The 21,738-nt window shown below is 29.5% G+C and overlaps 1 protein-coding gene and 1 long non-coding RNA gene across 3 annotated transcripts in view; one reads left to right on the forward strand and one right to left on the reverse strand.

Annotated features, from left to right (window-relative positions):
• Nucleotides 1-654: 654 nt before the first annotated feature.
• On the reverse strand, nt 655-13,044 carry LOC146993721 (uncharacterized). Its single transcript, XR_015038251.1, has 2 exons — nt 12,907-13,044; nt 655-2,620 (listed from the first exon to the last, which is right to left on the reverse strand). It is a non-coding gene; the product is annotated as an uncharacterized LOC146993721 (long non-coding RNA).
• A 314-nt stretch (nt 13,045-13,358) lies between these two features.
• Nucleotides 13,359-21,738, forward strand: part of LOC118203969 (BCL11 transcription factor A-like) — a 333,290-nt gene continuing 324,910 nt past the window's right edge. For both annotated transcript variants that reach the window (XM_085806753.1, XM_085806754.1), the window contains exon 1: nt 13,359-13,528. In XM_085806753.1, coding sequence (XP_085662879.1) covers nt 13,477-13,528 — 52 coding nt within the window. In that variant the 5' untranslated portion in view covers nt 13,359-13,476. The remainder of the gene's footprint in view (nt 13,529-21,738) is intronic.

The raw sequence follows: 21,738 nt of genomic DNA on the forward strand, positions 1-21,738 counted from the left end.
ACACCACTAAGACATGTAAATAGGAGGGAGAAAATACCTTATAACAGTAGACAGCCAAACCATTTGCTTTTTCAGATTCTCAAGTAAATAATATTCATGTAAGGTTTTGTTTATTACTCTTTTCTCGCTGCTGAAATTTCAGGCGAAAATGGTGTGCCACTTTAATGGTTCACGGCTATGCTATTCGGTAGTACTAAATGTATGCCAGCTTCGCCTTTTTGGATAGTTTCGCCAACTGAACCGTCAGTGCATGCATGGACAAGATTACTTTCTGAGACGAGATTACTTTCTGGATGAGGTTACTTGTCGAGTGAAAAGATAATATTAACATTTCAAAAACGTTACATCAAATGATCTATCAAACTCAGTTATAGGCACCATGTGACATCATACATCAGTTAAGATTAATAATTAAGAATATATTACAATGCTGCTCTTTTAGTAAGTTTCAATAGTTATTGTAAATGCAAATGAACTGCTGTCCCTTGTAATTTCTACATATTTTTTTGGATTGAGTTAATGAATTAACGACTTTTATAAACAACACATTTCGCATTCGTCCATTTTTTATGAAGATGTTTCAAAATTATATTACCATGGATTCAGTGATAAATTTTCATAATATTAAGATGGAAAGCACTCAGAAACACACGATAAAATAATTTACTTTTTATTTACAAAACTTGTTCTATATCTATAGTATAACTGGTAACACATTCAGATAGCTTTTCTGGCTCCCAATAAAACCAAATGTGTCTACAAATTTGATTAGTATAGGCTTTAAAACAAATGTATTGTCAAGATTAATTCATAAATTGTTAAAAATAAATTTAAAGCTTTTAGCTTTACATTTAAGCTAATACCTTTAGGGATTTTACTTCAGATCAGGAAACATGTAACATTCTCAATGCCCTCTCCGTAGTTCGAAAATACGGACCTGCCGATCCTAGCCGAACCTGCTTTTCAATTACACCACAAAATTTACGAGTTCTGTGCTGGTTTAGACACGCAATAAAGCAGAAATATTTCGGCCGCCTAATTTGAGGAAAGACAAGAGTTTTAAGGGCTGGAAATATTCGTACATAAAAAATGACTATCATTAAGATTTTAAACTACGAAAATGCTTTTCAGAAAAAGCATTATGGAAAATTATAGAGATAGTTTTAGAAGGGGTGTAGAGACATTAGGTATTTTTGAAAACAGAAGGGATGAAAAACGAGCAATGCCCTCACCGGCACTCGAACCACGGGCCTCTTGAATACTCGCCGTGTGTGCTGACCACTACACCATGAAGGTACGCTAAGGAGGCGGGAGTAGTATCTACCTTATTTCCTCTCCCTTTATTTTTGTTTTTGTTATCTTACTATCTATAAAAGTGGTTTGAAACAGATTTATATAATAGTCATCTTTACACATTAATATTACTAACTCATTAATAATTATTTTTCATATATTTATCTATTTTCACTTAGCGTATATGAACGGCTGTATTTATTTAGTGTTTAGTGAGTATTATTGTATTTGCTTTTGTAGAAATTTGTTGATTTTATCTCTAGATAGTATGTAATAAGTTCTCCATTTGCACAACCCTAATTTCATAATGTATTTCTGCTTGATTATATGATTGATGATTGATATGATTGATAATATGATATTGACTCAGCATAGAGTCAACAACAAATAAAGTCAGTTTCTACGCCTTCGGTGTCTTTTTGCCGAGTGAGACCAAAAGCAAACTTATATCTTTCAATTTTTAATATAGATATTTTGAGTTTTATGTATTTTTGCCTTGTCGCGAAGTGAGAACTGAATTAATTGAACTAATGAGATTTGAGGAAATAAGTTTAAATGAAAGGCAGGAAAAAATGCGCATAATTTAATATTCCGTACAAGGAAGTCATGTGGTGTACACATAAGATTTTTTTTTCTTAGGGGTTACGACTTACGCAACGTTACTTCGTTTTCCAGTTTATTTTTAAAAAGAGTTTATTATTTATTGAAACAACCACATTTATTATTATTACTATGTTGCAAAAGCATTATATTTTTATTATTGGCTGGATTTTATTACAACTCTGTAAGCAAGCTGAGTTTAACATCTGAAAAACTGAAAATATATTACTTGCCTAAAACAGAAAATTATAAATTGCTATAATAAATTATAAAAATATTCTCCAGCCTTTCACAGCTTCACTAAATTGCTCCAGTAGTTTTTTTACTGAAATTCGATAATAATTCATATATCCTCCTGAAAAGAGAAAAAATATACATTTTTTCTGAGAAATATCATTTACAATTGGTAACATTTCATAAAAACATATATTTGGGCTTCTTGCATTGTGAGTAAAAATTTCTGGCTGAGTACTTTCACAGAAATGATGGACACTTGGCTTCCTACGTTCCTGATTTCTGGGAGAAGTATGTTTTCAAATGAATCTTCGGACTAAACGGAACTCAGCAGGATTAATAGATGCCCTTCCTGCTTTGTTTCGAGGAAGCTCCAAGTTGGATGGAAGTTTCCACGAGTCTGCGGAAGGAAGCAGTACAGACTCCATTTCCATCCTCTTGTCCAGTTAATTCCTTAGCCTACTTTTCTTCCTGGTACATGCTCCAGTTCTCCCTGGAATGTTTATTTACAGTGAATTATAACTGCACATCATCAGCATAAGGATTCTATCTGCATTCTTTACCAAACTAAATTTAGCAATGCATACTGTTTACTGGCCGCTAAATTAAATGGCACCGAAAAAATAACTTTAAAAAATTTAAACTACTTCTACCAAATATAATCTAATTAAAAGTACATGTCAGAAGAGTTGTAGGTTGGCTACGTCCAAAAATCCATAGCACTTACAACGCTGTATCCTGCTGCTAACGTCATCGCTTGTTGCTATACTTTATGTGGTGCTGCTAACGAGGCCATCTAGCGTGAGTGTAAATGCATAGTAAAAGCAATTTTAGTAGTAAAGAAACAAAAATGTTCCTTGCCTTATTTATTTTTGGAGAAGATGATATGCATAATAAGTCGAAATATTTTTTTCTGATTCTTTTAATAATAAAAAGAGAAGTTTACTGTTTACTTTATTATACCCCTTTTCAAATGAATGAAATTAGTTAAAATATTTTGCTCTTAAAAAGAACACTTTAAGTATTACTATACCAATGGTTATCAGATTCTTTTTTCCTTCACAGCTAAAAGATTATTTCCCATTCCTTTCAAAATTCCGAAAATAAATATATAGCTTTACCTAGATTTAAATGATTTTTAACGTGTTTTATAAATTAAACAACAAAAAGTTTAGGAAATGTTGATAAATACCATAATTTGTATAAAAGTAGTTTTTTATATTCATAAATCAAAACTAAATGCTTAACAGCTAAATAAAAGGCTAATCGCATCCTCCCTGAAACTATAAAACTTCCCTTCCCCAGGGCGAATTCCCTCCTGGTTGAGAACTCCTGTATTCATTTTTATCTTGGAAACATACAGATGTTTAAAATTCGTTATTATTGTATTATTTCTAATTAGTTTTATTGTCATAAAATAATAAAACGAAGGCAATATATAAGTGTAAATGTACCAAAACATACAGAATGCAAAAATATGTTTCATCAGAGTATGAGAAGTCTTAATTCTCCAATCATAGCACGTATATTTTTTTTACCATATTACCATTACATACAAAACTCAATTTACTCCTGAGTAAATTAAATTTCTTTCAAAGTATTATTAGTTTGAATGTGAAACCACGTATTGAAAGAACTGTTGATATTTTTAAATTCAAATGCGAATTTTTTAAATTTTCGTAATAAACTTTGCATGTAAGAATTACTGCCATGTTTTTTGTACAAAAATGTGTCGAAGAACATGGTGTAAATATACACCTGTTTTTAACTGTTGTAAGTAAGATTTCAAATATATGAACTTACTGATGTAAGTAACTGTTAATATAATGTAAATAACTATAAATATACGAACTTACTGATGTAACTGTTAATTTAATGTAAGTAACTATAAATATATAAACGTACTAATGTTATATAAATTACTAATGTAAGTATTTAATATTTAAACTGTCACTTACTAATGTAAGTAAGAGTTAAAATATATGAATGTTAAATGAATTTGTTTTACTAGTAAAACAAGTTCAGGACAAGTTCTTTCCCTGATATACCCAATCAACAAATGTAATGTTTATTCATAAAACTTGTGTAGGTGGCTTAATACCGAGATTAGAGATATAAACAACAACGACATTAATGTGTGTGAAAAAGATCTCACTCTAAATCAGCGTGATATATATATATATAGAGAGAGAGAGAGAGAAAATGCAAAACAAAATTAAAAATATGCTTAAAATTCATCACATATTTAATTCAAAATAAATCACATGCAAAAAAAAAAAAAAAAAAAAAAAAAAAAAAAACATATAAAGGGGTATGCAGCAAGAAATAAGGAAACAAAATATGCCAAAATAAAAAAAATGAAATATGAAAATAACATATTTCGCTGGATCGTCATGAGTGGGTTGATACAACGAAAGGGGCTAATAAATTAAGCAGAATGTTTTTGAACCAGAAAAGACGCAAATTAAGATTTGAAATTTAAAAATAATCTTAGAAAACAATAAGCGCAAACTGAATCTTCATCAGTCTAGTCCCTATAGGCCGACGTAGGCAATGCAAAAAATTGCAGAACATAAAGAAATTTTAAAAAAATTGAGACATAGACAGATTAAAAAAAATTGTTCTGAGTATATCGAGACCAAAAACAAACTTGCGAAAATAATAATTCAATACTTGGAAAAAAAAACCATATACGATTTTTTTCCAAAATTTGAAAAACAAAACTATATGCAAATTTTGAAAACATACAGTCCGGGTTAAAAAAACAGTTGCATAAACCAAGCATTGATTACATATTACATCAAGCATAAGTAATAATTTACAATTTGGGTGGACAGGAGTGCAAAAACATGTAAAACAGAAATAATTCAACGTATGAAAAAATAAATGAAAATCTGACCCAAAAAATAAAAAATAGGAGTTAGCTCTTAAAATCTGCAACATTAGAGCAATGAAAATTTTGAAACGAAAAAACATTAGCTTATGTAGTAGCTAAGCCTAAAATGTGTTAAGTAATGAATTTGGATATATAATGTATTGTAAAAATAGCGTTAAGTTCCGACAATCCTTTTAGTTTTCAATTTGAAAGCTGAACAGTATTTTATTTGCTATTCTTAGTTCACTTCCTACTTGCAAGTACTAATGTTTCTTACGCAATATGCAAAAGTTAAAATTTGCAATATGCAAAGCTTATTACATAACTGAGATTTAAAATTTCAGTCGGGGAACAAAGTAGGAATTTCTCGATATGCAATTCAATAGGCTTGATTGCTCAACATTCTTCTTAATCCTGGGGAATAGAGTATTAATAATGAATAATTACACAGAGAATTTAATTAAAAAATTTTAATTAAATTTAAAAAACAGAATTAAATTTTAAAAAATTAATTAAATTTAAAAAACAGAGAATTTAATTTGATTTGGAAAGGTTCTATAGATTTTCTTCTAATTAAATTACTCATGTGCTAAAATCAAACAAACTGTAAATTTATTAGGAGATTTGAAGCAAGAAACATGAAAAATGAGCAATGCCCTCTCAGGGACTCGAACTTGGGGCTTTCAAATACGCGTCGAGTGTGCTGCCGTTACACCACAAAGGCATGCAGAAAGGAGGGAGAAAATACCTTATGAAAGTCATGATCAGTGGTATCACTAAAGAAATATTTGAAGTTATCTAAAATTTATAAATGAAATTCAGAAATTTGATTTATAAATTTAAGATAATGCAAACAAAACAAAAAAGTGAAAAATCAAAATTTAGCCCTACTTAAATAATCCATAAAGAGAAGTATTGTGAATCCTTTAATTTTTGAGTAGTTACTTAAATTGACAGAACATTCAAAATATTAACCGATATCTGCAATTAAATGCAAGGATGATACTATTCTTGGTACGGAAGATCTTTTTTTTTTCCATTTTAACTTCCCACCAAGAAGATTTATTCCCTACAAATCTTTGAGGAAAGCACGAAATCAAAACGTACTTTACTTGCTTTTGGATGCTGTGTGCACTTAATTGAAAGTTTTGAACAACATAACGGTATCAAAAAGATATTCATGGTATTGAAATCTATAACTATTTATTTAGTTGAAAAGATACCTGCAATAAAAATTCAAAATCATCATGAACTAACGTAATGTTAAAAATTCCTAGCTTATCACTTTTTCGCCAAAAGGGGCAATTTGCCCAGAAATACTATAAATTTCGTTTTGTCATTTTGCTTGGTTCATTATAAATGACGTTAATTGTTGTCACCAAATATTAGAGCCCTGCATTTTATTTAAAGAAATTAAATAATAAAGAATCTGCAGGAATATATGCATGTTTCTCACACTGTAAAAAACAATTGTACCTAGAGACATAAAATTTTGAATTAGTCCTAGAGACATCAAATTTTGAACCTAGAGACCTAGAGACATCAAATTTTGAAGTAGTCCTCTACTCAAATGTGGGTATCTGAAAGCTCGACTTTCGAATTTGGAATTTGTTTTATTATCCATTTCACATTTTGTAAAACTTTAACAAAATTTCGATTAACAAACTCAACGATTTCAAAGCGAGCAATGGCAACACTGTAAGAAAAAAAAATTATCTCCAGCGCCCGAGATTGTGTATCGGAAATTCTAAACATATGCTCTTTTAAAATTGTTTTGTTATATTGCTGCTTAATTAAATTTTATGGTTTGAGTTCGAAGAACATGATATTTAATAAATAAAAGCAACACAAAAAATATAAAAACTTAAACCTTTCAGATTTTTTTTATGTTCCTTTTCAAAACCCGACTTAGTAATAATAATTAACCCGACTTAGTAATATTAATTAACTGCCTGTAAATATCAGAATTGCCTGATGCGAAACCCTTACCAGCATCCCTGATGACTTTAAAATCAGGAAAGTACTTTTGCTCGATCATAGCTTATGAAATATTTCTGCATCATAAATCTGATCAGCATCTGAATTCTGTCAAAGAAAATTATGAAAGAGACAGTTATGTTTACAAGGTAAAGAATTATTAAAAATATAACATTATATATATGTGTGTGTGTGATTATGGCAAAGCCTCGAGGGCTATCTGCCTAAAGGGAGGGATGCCTTCGTGGAGGACTTTCTAGGGGAAACTGGCTGGCTCGTATACACGTTACACATTGGGAAAACCACGAAAACGCCCATGCAGCCAGCCCGTTCGGGGGATTCGAAGCTCGGACCGAACTACCAGTGTTCAGCGTCTTTATCGCTCGGCCGCTGGTGGGCCATTAAAAATATAAAAGATGATCTTTTGAAAGCAAATGAAGCTTTCAGACCTAGCACTTATTTAAAACTTTCCATTTTAACTTCCCATCCAGAAGATGTCTTCCCTTCACATCTTTGAGCAAATTACGAAGAACATGGTGAATTATATCACCAACAAAATTTCACTGAAATCTGTAACCAAGCTTTAGGCTGAATGATTATAATTCTAATGAAATCTTAATTAAAAATAATACGACATTCGTCATTCACTTAAAAATTCCGAAGAGTTAATTTTCTACTGTATCTGTGATTTAATCATAATTTTCTATCCTCAACATTCTTGGATTATCTGCATATACCCATTCATTAATTATCGTGAATAACAGACGAACGGGCTGGCTGCATGGGCGTTTTTGTAGTTTTCCCCATGTGTAACGTGTATACGAGCCAGGTTCCCTTAGAAAGTCCTCCACGAAGGCATCCCTCCCTTCAGCCCTCGAGTGCAATAGCCCTCGAGTGCTTTTCCGTAATCTAATAAACCGAACAGTGGATAACAGAGAGTTCTGTGTATAAATCCGCGTGCACTCATGCGAAATTTATGTATCATAAAGAAACATATGCACAAATTTATATTCGAAATATTTCTTTAATTCGTGTGTTAAGAAAAGTATTTTTATTCAATGTAACGAAACCTCTTTGAAATGTTTAGTTTTCAGCATGTGGAGTCTCTACAAAATGGGAGGTTCTGCTATTCTACTTGAGAGAAATATCTATTGCAAGACTCATGCGCATATAATCCCTGGAAGAAATACAAAGTATCTTAAATAATTAAGCCTTTATCATATTTTCTCCTATTATTAACCACATTTTTCTATGATAAGTCTTTACGATAAGTCTTTAATTTATGATGGAGCTTAAAGCGTAAGAAATTTTTTATTTTCATACAATCTGCCATTGTTATTTTAAGCAAATGGTTTTATACGCAAGAGTTTGTGTGTTATATGTTGAATTTCTGAGAAATTAATTCTTAAATTAGCAGAATTCTTATTACTATGAAATTTAAAATTGCTTCAGATATCTTTGGAATGAACGTACGAAGACTATGATTGCAATTTTTTTTTTTTAAATTTAACAATAATTTTTAATGTTTTGGAAATTTTTCACTTTTAAAAACTTTTGAAGTGTTAGACTGTAATTTAAAGTTTATAGGGTTCAGGTTTTAACAGATTAAAAAAACATTGATGGTTTTCTGCCTATCATATCATATTTATCTTTAACATGCGCAAATATTATTAATTTTCATACATAACATGCTTGAGTAATGCACAAACAAATTGCTAAATTGCGTTCAAAAGCATAGAAAAACTATACAGGAAAGAAAATTGATCTACTCTACCTTTCTTTATAGAAATTGTTCTTAACTGAAGACAACATATTAAAATTCTATAATTTAAGGTTTTATAAAATTTTCAAAACTGCACTGTAATTTAAAAAAAAGCACTCCCGAAAATAAAGTCATTAAATGTAAAAATTCAGAATAGATCAAAATATTTTTTTTCTGAATTTGCAAAAATAAAAAAAAATATTTCCAAATGAGAATTAATTATTTGTTTTGAATATTCAGTTCCTCCGTTGTTAAAACAAGTAGTTATTAAGCATAGCTCAGAAAACGTATCAAATAAATTGACGTTTTACTAACCTAAAAGAAAAATTATAAATCAAATCAATTTTTAAATTTCAATCAAATTCAGTCAAATCAATTTCAATAAATACCAAAGCTGTATAGTTCTTCAAATGCTTAAAGAATGTAAAATTTTGCAATATACCTGGACAAAGTATGATGTACATCCAGCTAGTAATATCTTCCACAGTAATTAGGTTTTTTTTTTTTTTTTTTTTTTTTTTTTTTTTTAAATTAAGGTGAAAAAATATTTCCAATAAAAATAAGTAAAACAAGTCCACTGTATTAAAAATATAAATAAAAAATAGCCCTCTGAAAATTTCAGATTATAACTCATCGGGTAGAACAACTTATCGTTAAAATAATGTTTTTTAATTTAAAAGTGTAACAATTAAAAAATATATAAATTATAAAATTAAATTTTTAATAAAAAATTTTAAAAGAACTTCAGTCTGCTTTTGGTGTGCAGATCTCGTTGAAACAGTTTAAATTTGTAGATAGATGCACTTATTTAATATAGAAAAGATAATTATTTAAGACTTAAGACTCAGCTGCTGATTTATTTCACTGAATCGCTTGCCCTCGAGTTTTTTAATAAACATTTCCCTTGACAGACAAAACTTTCCGTTTTGCTTGAGCTCCAGTTCTACTAACTAATGTTAAATTAATATTTTAACTAAATTAAATTTTTAATTTATCACAGATATTATAGCAGAAAGATTTTTAAAAAATCTTAAAAAGGAGCTAAATAACGTTTCGACGTTAGTTTCCTGAAAAAGCATAAATTTAATCATTCTGTAGTTTCAGAACAATTTTTTTTCTTTTTAAATGATAATACGTGGGACAATTAAATGCGTCGAATAACAGTGTACTGAATTACTTATTAAACATTTTCACATTAAAGAAATCGAAAATTAACTTATCCATAACTTTACCATACTTTATGGGGGGAAATAAAAAAATACATAAAAATGTAATCGGGAAAATTCAATTTATAGTCTAGCACTTAAAAAAGGAATTAAACATTAAATAAAAACTAATTTTTTTCAAAAATAAGACATTAAAATTCTTAGATAAAAGTAACAACTACTATTGCCAGTTAATGAAACTAAATCTTTGCTCTTGAATAAAACTAAAATTCAATCTCGATTTTAGAATCCTTGCTTTTTGTTTTTATTTTATTTATTTATTTTTTTTTTCAACATTAAATTGTGTCCTGTAATCTATATATTACTAAAAATTTAACCGAGATAAATAAGAGACAACATTCATAAAAAGTTAAAAAGTTTAATTGATATTTTGCTATATATCATTAGTTTTGAAAACCTTAAAAATTATGATAATAAAATGTTATAAAGAAGTCCAAATAAAATGAATTTTGAAAGGATTAGCTAATACTTCATTAAGAAATAATGTTGAAGAAAAATTAGAGATCTTATGACCCATCGACAGGTAAGAGTATCTATTTATCATAGCCCCGATTTTATCGTATACTGAAAAACAAAATAAATAATAAACACTTTTTAATAAATAAATAAAAATAAGGATGAAAAGTAGAAAATTAATTTCGAAAACTGCAGTTTAGTATATAGAAATTAAACAATATTCCCTGTTTTACACTCTTAGAATATAAGCAATGAAAACGCATTGGCTAAGGACTCTGCCTAATTCCTTATGAAAATCTAATTAAAACCATGGTTCATAACATGTTGTGCTATTTAATTACACAATATCTAGTTACATTGGTCTCTAGCTTATTTTTATTTATTTAGTTGTATGCACTTAATAGACAAAATTTTAGTGCAAACAAAACTTCTAGGTAAATATTTTTGCTCGAATAAAGTAAAGGATTATCTTAGATAAGAAACACAAAATTTCTTTTACGGAGAAGTTAAGAAAATTAATTAACTTTTATCCATTCTTCTTTAATACAGTATGTAGGAAATAACTGCTTTGATAAAGGAATGTTATCCATATCAGATAAACTTAGTGAACAGAGCTGCCGAGGACTTTTCCAATGCCCACAAAAAAATTGTGTTTAGTAATTAGTTGCAAAACAAAATTTTTCAAGAAAAGAAGAAAACTGTTTTTGCAAAGAGAAAGGGAAGAAAAGAGAAAGAGAGAAAAATCTTTAGTAAGCATATGGAAATAAGGTAAAGCTTCTAGTTCTTGCAACTTAAAACGCGAAGAACTGAGGAGTACGTATCTAGAACGTAAAACGCATTTTTCTTCTGTCAGCAGTTTAATTCTGCAACTAGTACTGCTCTCTACTACTGAATTATACTGGAGTAAAAAGTCAACATGTTAAAATAACAGTTACGCATATTTACATTCCTACTCACCGTTATTTATTTACGTGCTAAAAAATGTATAAAATAAACAAACATTATTCTATTAAAGTAAAAAAGAAGAAGTCGGTGAGGTAGAAAAAACATTCTCCTTCAGCTAGCTTATGGAAATTAGGCAACGTTTCAAACTCCTGGAACATAATGAATTGAGAAGTATCTGTCTAGAATACAGAATTTAGTTCTTTAAGGACCAGCCAGACGGCGTGACGACGAGTCGGAGGTTACTGTTACACTGCAAAACCCAAAGTCAGAAAATAGAAGCGACCGATGAAGAGGGGGGGAAGAACTGGCGAACGCCCCATGCTCCCTCACTTCCCCCGCTCCTTCACCCCCTTTCCCGAACGGAGGGAGGCGAGGGAAGAGGACGAAGAGACAGAGAGCGCGATGCATTGCGTAAGAGAGGGAGCAGAAGTTGCTCCTTAGAACATAGCGATAGAGAGGGGGTGCCCCAAAACAGTCAGAAAGGGGGGTGTTGCCAATCAAGCGGCGGTGGGTTGACCTTTGGTCTGCGTCGTCTGCTCCTGACCACTCCTCTGCGAGAGGGTGGTTGGACGAGTTGCAACGGTGGCAGCAGCAGCGCGCGCTGGCAGGAGCGTCAGACAGAGCTGGTCTGTGAGCAGCTAAAGAAAGCTGCAGAGGCCTACGCACGGGGGCCCTATAGTTTGGCGTCCGGCGTGGAGTTGAGCATTTCGCCGCGGTAGCTTCCGCCGGCACACCGTGGTCACTCGACGCCTTTGCGAACTCGTCTTTACGATTCACTTCTTGCGGTACTTAAGTGCCGCAATCGTCTGCGGTTTTATCACATCAATATTAATTATGAACTGACTATATTTGGAACTGTTTTACTTATGTTCTTTTTACTGAAGATGTCCAAGAAATATTGTTTACCTTTAGTGCACTAAGAACTGGGATATACACAACATGGACTTAAACATTGTGAGAAAACATTTTATTTAAATCCTTACTGGAATTAGAGTGAAATTATTTTAAAAGAAGGTTTTACCAATAACTCTACTCTACAGGTCAAGGTTATGTTTTCCCCCAATTTGGACTACTCATTTAATATTATAGCTATATAAAGGATAAAATATTTGAAGTTTCAGAAGTAAGTGGAAAATAATTTAGGACTTTTAAGTTTATCTTCAAATAAATTTTGCATTCATTAGAACTATAATTTCTTGAAGATTTCTCAAAATATATTGATAATTTTTAACACAAGGCATTTAAAAGTCACGAAATACTAAAAATAATAGTGAAGAGCTAGTCATTTTATTCCTCTAAACACAAAAGTTTAATTTAAAATACTAGTCGATTAAGAAAAGTCAATAAATTAGAATCATAAAATTACATTAACACTAGTCATAGAAAACTGCTTTTACTTGTTTAAAATAAATACTCAGCTTTAGAAATGAAATGAAAATAAGCAGTTTTTTATCTTCACTATACAGAAAATAAAAATTTCTGCAGCTGCGAAGGAAAATTTTCAGATATTTTTTAAATGAATTAAATTAAAGAAATACCTGAACAAACATCGAAGAACTATGTCATTTTTCTCACATCATCCACCAAACATCGCCATAATATGATCTGAAATGCTAATTTTGAGATTTATTATTTATTTACGAAGAATAAAACTCTCACAGAAGAAGTTCGAAACGACGCGTAATACATAAACAACATTCTGCATGCTTCGTTAGGCTTAATAGATATGTACGACCATCTGTTGATACAGAGTAAAAAATATGATCATATTGGCAAAAGTACAAAAATTTAAGTTAGCATAAGAACTTAGAAGAATCGAAATGCTGTTAAAAAACTCATTATGTGGACGAAACTTGGTGAAAAATCCGGAAAATATCGGAGCTCTGACGCTTCGCTGTGACTGTTAGCCGCTGAGCCGGCATCCTACCCAGCATGCTTTGCGAGCGGCCATGATGTTTTGAACAAGAGCTATCCTACAATAGCGGAGAAAAATGTAAAGACGTCGGCGCAACTGGACTCAGAAGATCGGGGGACTACTTTTTTTTATAATTTGTGTCGTTCTGTTTTATTTTTTTAACCACCAAAACAAATGACTTCAGTTCGATGCCATGTCTCGTAGGAAGCAAGAAAATCCGCAGCCTAGAAAAAGATTAATTAACGGTAAGTTTATATTCCATTTTTTATAATTTTCAGTATTAAACATATATTAGTTATTGTTTACTACAACTTCTCAATTTTATCTTTCGGGTTTTTGATTACTATTACGAGATATATTCTATGCGAAATTTCTTTTTTCATATTTTTTTCATGGATATAAGAAATTGCTTTCTGTTTTGTTTCGGAAAGGGAACAAAAAAAATATTGTTACGTGATTCCAGACCACGTGAATGTAAGGGGATGATGTAAAAATTACATTCTGTTTCGCGATTTTATTTAAATGATTCAACTATGTTTGTTCATTAAAAAAGTCTAGTTTATGTTAAGTTTACGTCAACCCATATTTTCATTAATTAACGAATTCCTTTGAATTCCCAGTTTCAATAATTATTTATGCTTTCCCTAGGTGATGCATGTATTGTTTTTTAAGGTAGCCTATTATTCAAAGTCTAATTTTACATAACTTTTATGAGATTATTTCATTGAAAAGGTGATTAATATCTGTTTTTGAAGAAGAATGTACCAAGATTTTAATAATTAACATCAATAACTAACAATAAAGTGGTAAATAAGCAGAAATAATCAAATATAAAACATAATATGCCAAATATAAATAGGAACAATGGATATCACAATTTTAAAATAACTATTTTCAAATTAAATTAGTTGAAGAAAATCTTTGCGAACAATTAAAGAAATAAAAAATAAACTAAAGTAAATCTGACTGTCTTTATGCATTTGATCACAGTTTATTGCAAAGAGAATATTCAGTTTAATTATGATAAATGTTCTTCAGTCAATATTTATGGATAAGCTTATGGCTTGTGAATAAATTTTTAAATTTAATTTCGTTTGCGCCATATTTCTGCTAAAAGTTTTATAAAAATAAGCAACAGATAAAAATTCATAAAAATTTATGATTTTAATTCCAAATTATAAATTTAAAATTCAACTTTTTTACAATCTGAATTATTTAGCTGAGCGTAAATATGTTATAAAAATTTTACTAGTAAAAAATATAGGAAAGAAAACTAAATTAAAATTATGCTTGTCATTTTCATGTGTTTAAAATTACTAAAGTTACCAAAATAAAGTGTGTAATATCACAGTGTTAGAATTAACTATCACTAAACAGGATGTAGTATGTAATTTAATTATGTATTCACATTTCAACCTGACTACATATTCCTTTTAATAACTGATAAACAAAATTATATGTGATAATACTTGTAAATTAAAAAATGTGTAGTATATTTATAAATAATATGCAGTTTGGAATTTCTGTTCATATGATTTTCTGTTATCAAGAAAACAATAAAACAGAATTTTGGTACATCCGGGATGACGAAAAGTAAGCTATAAAATTGTTATTTTTATTCTGTCTTCCATTTTATTGCTTACTTTCCGCCTCTCTCTTCCCCAGTGAGTGATAATTCTGAATCAAAAGAACAAAAGATACCTCTTTTTTATTTTTATTTTATTTATTTATTTATTTTTTGATTCAGAGGGATAAGTTTCTAGTACTTAATAATTGTTTTTTACTGTGTTGCCCTTTAAATTGCATATTTGCAATTTCGCTTCACACGATGATATCTGAATCAATTACGAAATGTTTTTCTGGTTGAAAAAAAGAATAGAAAAATCTAAATTTATGAATGTTTAAATTAAAACCTTACGTATATTAATATGTATTAATAATTAAAATGTATAAAAGCAAGTGTTGTATATATTTCGTAACATCGTTCTATTTGCTTTAAAAAGTGTATAAAGTGAGAAAAAATCAATTTTAAATTAATTAACATTCTTTTTTTCCTCCCTGCAGGTTTGGGTGTACTTTAATTATAACTGTTTTTTATAGTTCTGTAGATTTTGCTTTGATCTTAAATTCTAATGTTTTTAAAATTACATGCGTGCTAATAACTAGATTCATTTTTAAAAAACTTTTTTAATGTCCTAAACGTACTTTTTTCCCAGAATTTCATTCTCATTTTAGTTTATTTCATTTCGTATATTGCATATGTAGGTTTGATGTCTAATACGGTGGAACAAACACTTTAAGAGAATACATATACATTTAAAAGTAGCACAAATACGTTAACTTTTCTGATAAAAAGTTAAAACACTATTGATTGTTACATCTTGATAAGTTGATTGTTTACATTGAAATTTTAGCCTTCATTGTTCCCAATTTAAAAAAAGGCATTGTTTAAAAATTAAACAGTATTGCAGTTTATTGGCAAACGATAATTTTAATTTATATGTTTTAATATTCCTACATATGCATGGTTCATATTTGTGCATATATGCATCCAAAACTCAGCTACGATCAGAACTTTAAGAAAGATTTTTATGTAAAACAATAACACAAAACTTGTTTGGACTGAATTTTAATTTGCATGGTTCATATAATATCAAATATAAATAATATGAACAGGAAATTAAGTATTTTTCCAAATAAGTTATTTTAGTTATTCGATATGATTGAGTTTCAGAAATGAACATAAACAGTTCTGAATGATGTTTTTGGTCCATGTTTATTATGTAAGTGAAACTAATAAGTTATTCTTTTTGCTCAGTATTTTGTGTACTGGCGCGTAAATGTTTTTGAAGAGGATCTTTTAACTAGCTAAAGAATTTAAAACAATGTTTATCATCTGAAAAATACATATGTATAATTACAAATATGTATAATTATATTGAACAAAAATGCAGGTTATTTTGTTAAAATGGCACATAAATGGGTATTAATATTTCTAAATATATATGAGTATGAAAAATTAATTGACATTATTTAAATTTAAAAATGAGAAAGTTAGAATCTTGAAGGAAAATACTTTTTATTATTTTAACTGTGAAAATCAGATTGTTATAAATTCTTTTCTTTGCAAAAAGCATAATAAGATTAGAGTTAACTTTTTACACGATAGGTCTCCGCTATATGTCACGATAAAATAATCTGAATCAAAATAAACACAATAATTATTCTTAGTGCTTAATATTATTTTCTTAATCATTTTTCATTGACTGCTTCATGTAACAATACTGATTAGCTATTTATTGCCAACTGAAACCTTATTATCGGAACATTCGTAAGAACGGTTATTAAAAATAAAAAGAATGCTGTTGAATTTAAATAATAATTACTTCAGTATTATAAACATGGCTGTAAATTTCAAAGCATTGTAGCTATTATTATTTATAGTTTTTTATAATGTATTGAAGAGAATCTAATTTTACTCGACTTTTTCAGTTCAAATTAAAAGATTATACTGATGCCATAATTGCAAATATTTATCAATAATCGTTTAAAATGCGTTTACATGACACTTAAAGGAACATCATGAGCAATGAGAAGAAGAAAAAGACGAACAATTCGATCACGACCGATGTTTTTCATGATGCATCCTTATATTCGGCCCCCGACGATTCCCGACCCACTACGGGAGAGGGAAAAGAGGGTATTAAATTACGTCAACGGTTAATTCAGGAACATATAGTAATAAATTATAGGTGCTCGGCGTTCTTTTTAAACTAATATTGTTACAATGAATTTATACTTCAGTTAAGTAATTAAAAGGAAATAAAAAACCGCTCTGTTATCCAAGCCTTCGTTTGTGACCTAATTGCGGTCAAATTTCGGGAGACTTTAAAAAATATCAGAACTGTACAACCTGATCAATGTTTGTTATCTGAAGGTAAACAAACGGCTCATGAACCAAAGAAAATTTGTGTAAATAATTAATTTAAGTTGACAAAGGGAAAGTGGATGAAATTTTGTTCCTGATAATTTTTTAACTTATTTATTGTTAGTATGTTTTGATTTCATTCCTATTATTATTATTATAATTATTTTAAAGGTATGAAATCTCCTTCTTAATCTTCTCATGCGAAGAGTTTTATCGCATTTTTTTTTTTTTTTTTTTTTTTTTTTTTAAGGGATTGGGTAGCTATTTGATCTTTGAAATCGGGAATCTATATATTTGTTGGTTTTAATGGGAAAAAATTAAAACATAAAAATAATTATAGAAATTATTTATATTATTTATTTATTTATTATTTATTTTTTTATTTTGGGAAAGTAGTATCATTATTTGTAGAAACTATTTATTATTTTATTTAATTAACTTAGAAACTATTTATTATTTTATATATTTAGTCCAGGAACTAATTTATATTTATTATAGAAACTGTTTTTACGCATTATTATCGAAATTACTTTTATTACTCTATATTTATAATGAAAATTATAGAAACTTTCATTTTTATTAAAAGCATAGTAAATTTTGCATCACGAGTTAATCATATTTTTTTAGTATATAAATTAAAATATGAGACCCATCATCGGCCGAGCGGTAAAAGCCGCTGAACATTGGTAGTTCGGTGCAGGGGCGTTTCTGTGGTTTTCCTCATGTGTAACGTGGATACAAGCCAGTTTTCCCACAAAAGACCTCCACGGAGCATCCCTCCCTTTCGTACTATAGTGCCTAAGGGTGGAGCACGTAAGAAATAAAAAAAAAAGTAAAATATGATTGCAAATTTTGCAGATTTCATTATGATTCTTTAAGACTGGGTGTTAGTTTTAAAACGTGTCTCTAATAACTGGAATTGTAACTAATCATAGAAATGAAAGGCAAAAAATATTGGCTACATTTTCCCTTCAGTTTATCATACCAGATTGCCTATTAAGCTAAAAAAAAAAAAAAAAAAAAAAAAAAAAAAAAATTATTTAAAATCAATATACATATACTTTATATATATTTTTTATTGTTAAATAAAGGGTAATAAATGGGTTAAATTTTTTCAAAAAGTGAAATTATCTTATTTTGATTTCCTTAAATTTTCTGTCTATCTACAGTAATTTTTAAAACTGATTAGTCTTAAAGCTGGTGTATTCACTTTTCGTACCCTCGGCGTAGAAATTTAATGCAGCGGTGAGATTTGCGGGAGACACACGGTAACATTAGTTCTATTATAAATTTAATAAGGAATACCAGCGGCCGAGCGGTAAAGTCGCTGAACACTGGTAGTTCGGTCCGAGGTTCGAATCCCGCGAACGGGCTGGCTGCATGGGCGTTTTCGTGGTTTTCCCCATGTGTAACGTGTATATGAGCCAGTTTCCCTTAGAAAGTCCTCCACGAAAGGCATCCCTCCCTTTAGGCAGATAGCCCTCGATGCTTTGCCATAATAACACACACACACACACATATATATATAATAAGGAATATGTTTTTAATGATATCACTTCATGAAAATGTATCTTAAGCTAATGCCATGATTTAGTTTATATCAATGATAGCCGATTGGATTTTTAAGTGGAGACTCGAGTCTCGACTTAAAAACGATCGGCTAATTTATTTTTAACATAGTTCACGCAAAATTTGTATTTCATTGAATGACTTAATTTGCTCGAAATGTTGGATTAAACGAGTGGAAATGTTAGAGTAATGGCAAAAACACTTAATTAATAATTTCAAATTTTATTTTATTTTTCGAAAATATATCAAATTGGTATAGTTAAAAATATACTTAACTTGCAATTCTATAATATTTATGAACGTTTGTAGTGACATTTCGAGGTGCTAATGCCAAATATGACACAATTAATGAAAAATCGTTATGTATTTTATTTATTTATTTAAGACGACATTTATTTTTAAGCTCACTTTTTAGTTTGCCTTAACGAAAAGCCTAGAAACGTAATATAGCAGTGGCGATAAAGGTTGAACTTGGACGATTCGCATGCTTAAGAATTTTCATTTAATGATAATTTCAGGCTTTTATAATATAAATTTTCACAAAATGGACGTAACGACAGTAGCTTGATAAACAGAATAATACTCAGTACTTAAATGAAACCAAAAACTTCAGTAACTCCATTTATATAAAAGCTGTGAGAAATTATGAGATATGAGAAATAAGCTTTTTTTTATCATTTTTCTTAGTGAAAAAATATGAGTATCATAATCATATCATAGGTTTAGAATCTGTAATCTTTAACGATAACGATAGCAGTTACAACGATTGTATCCAACAAATTAATTTTCTATCTTCTCGCTTGCCACAAAGTATGTCACGAGGCTTCCACAAATTAAGTAATAGCACTAACAAAATAAATAAACAAAAGTACAATAACAAAGAAAAAAAATGACTGGGAACAGAAAATCTGTGGGCTCACCAGCGGTCGAGTGGTAAAGTCGCTGAACAGTGGTAGTTCGGTCCGAGGTTCGAATCCCGCGAACGGGCTGGCTGCATGGGCGTTTTCGTGGTTTTGCCCATGTGTAACGTGTATATGAGCCAGTTTCCCTTAGAAAGTCCTCCACGAAGGCATCCCTCCCCTTAGGCAGATAGCCCTAGTGTGCTTTGCCGTAATTAAATAAACCAAACCAAGCCAAAAAAAAAATCTGAAAACTTTTAGATTTTACATTAAGCCCAAAGGGGCGTTTTTTTTAACATTTTGTGCGTTACCTTTATTTATTAAATATCATGTTTTTCGACCTTAAACTATAAAATTCAGTTCAACAGCAATATCGCAAAGTAATTTTAAAATGAGCGTAACTTTAGAATTTCCGATACACAGTCTCGCGCGTTAGAGATAATTTTTTTTTCGTACAGTGTTGCCATTGCTCGTTTTGAAATCGTTGAGTTTGTTAATCAAAAATTCGTTAAAGTTTTATGAAATAGCTAATAGAACAAATTAAAAATTTGGGTTTCCATATGCCCATATTCGGGTAGAAACGTACATTATTCAAAATTGGATGGCTTTAAGTACCGTTACTTTATCACAATGCGAGAAACATAAGAGAGAATAATTAAATTAAACATTTTGATATTTTCCAGTGTTCCAGTGTTTCAAATGTTTGTGAGTTAACGGTTCCTATAAACTTTGTGAATAAACATGCCAAAAGAGCAAAAATTTAGCCAAAAGTTTTAAATCTTTTATACAACTTAACAAGTTTTACAGGTGAAGATATCCGGAACAAAACAGTATATTTTCATCATCCAGATATTTTCATCAATTTACATCCCAAATATAAGTATTATAGCAAATATTTCAAAACATTATGGCAACGCTTAACATTCTATAGACTTAAACATTGTTCAGCTAACTGCGTTCACGCCACACATTTTTCATCTTCGTCTTTTCTAATAAAAGATTCAAGAAATCTGACTTTTTGATATGCTTGATTAATTTGCAGATTCGATAAAGATCACGAATATTTTTAAATGCATCCTAATTTTCTTTATTTAAGGAGAAATAAAACGTCATAATAAAATCTGATCAAATTACTCTGGAGATCGGAAAATACTGTAAGTTCGAACAGGCTATATGTTAATGTTTTCTAAAGCTTCGCTAAACGCTCTCTTTTCCTTCGCCCTACGAAAAAATTCAAAAGTAGAGATTAAAGAACTAGTTTGAATAATTTAAATTCAAATGAATTTGTTAATCCTTTGATTCCCCAAAATGACAAAAAACGTTTTTTTAATTTGAAAAGAAACTAGTTTGAATCGCTAAACAACATCTCTAAATTAGGTATGCATTTTTCACTGGTGTCAGAACACCATGAAAATACCCTGTGCCGTGTATATATCTTTTCAGCGAGCATTCTTCATCACGTATTTGATTAATTATATTCCTTCATGTTATTTATCTTAGTTTAATTTTAAAATTCCAATGAATTGCCATTATAGTCTTATATTTTCTCCTATATTCAGATTTGAAATGTAAAATTAAATCACCGATGCATTGTAATACCTTTACTCTCTATTTATTTATCTATTCTTTAATAATTTTTATTTTAATAGACAGTTTGAAAATTTTTTGGAATACTAATATTATTTGCAAAATTCAAAAATACTCTTAATTCGATATTTATTTGACAAAATACGATTTCTTAAATGTTAAAATTCAATTTTAAATTGATTGAATAACTTCAGAAAAATTTCAAAATTTTATTTAACGTCAAACATTTCTGTGAAAGAAACGAAATAATGCCTAAAATTTGTTATGCTTTATTCTATTTTGAACGTATGTTAATTTTGTTTTTAAAAATTTATAATCATTATATATAATCATAATCACATATAGTTTGTATGATCACGAAGCTAGAGATTCGGACTATGACTAAAGAGAACTACGATTTTTCTGAATTTTAGTAGCAAAAATTAAGTGTCTTTACTACTAGATCACACTAATTTCCCTAAATGTTTCATAC

Source organism: Stegodyphus dumicola, chromosome 12, assembly GCF_044657685.1.
Source record: "Stegodyphus dumicola isolate Sdum_Otavi_A_Nest chromosome 12, ASM4465768v1".
NCBI lineage: Eukaryota > Metazoa > Arthropoda > Arachnida > Araneae > Eresidae > Stegodyphus > Stegodyphus dumicola.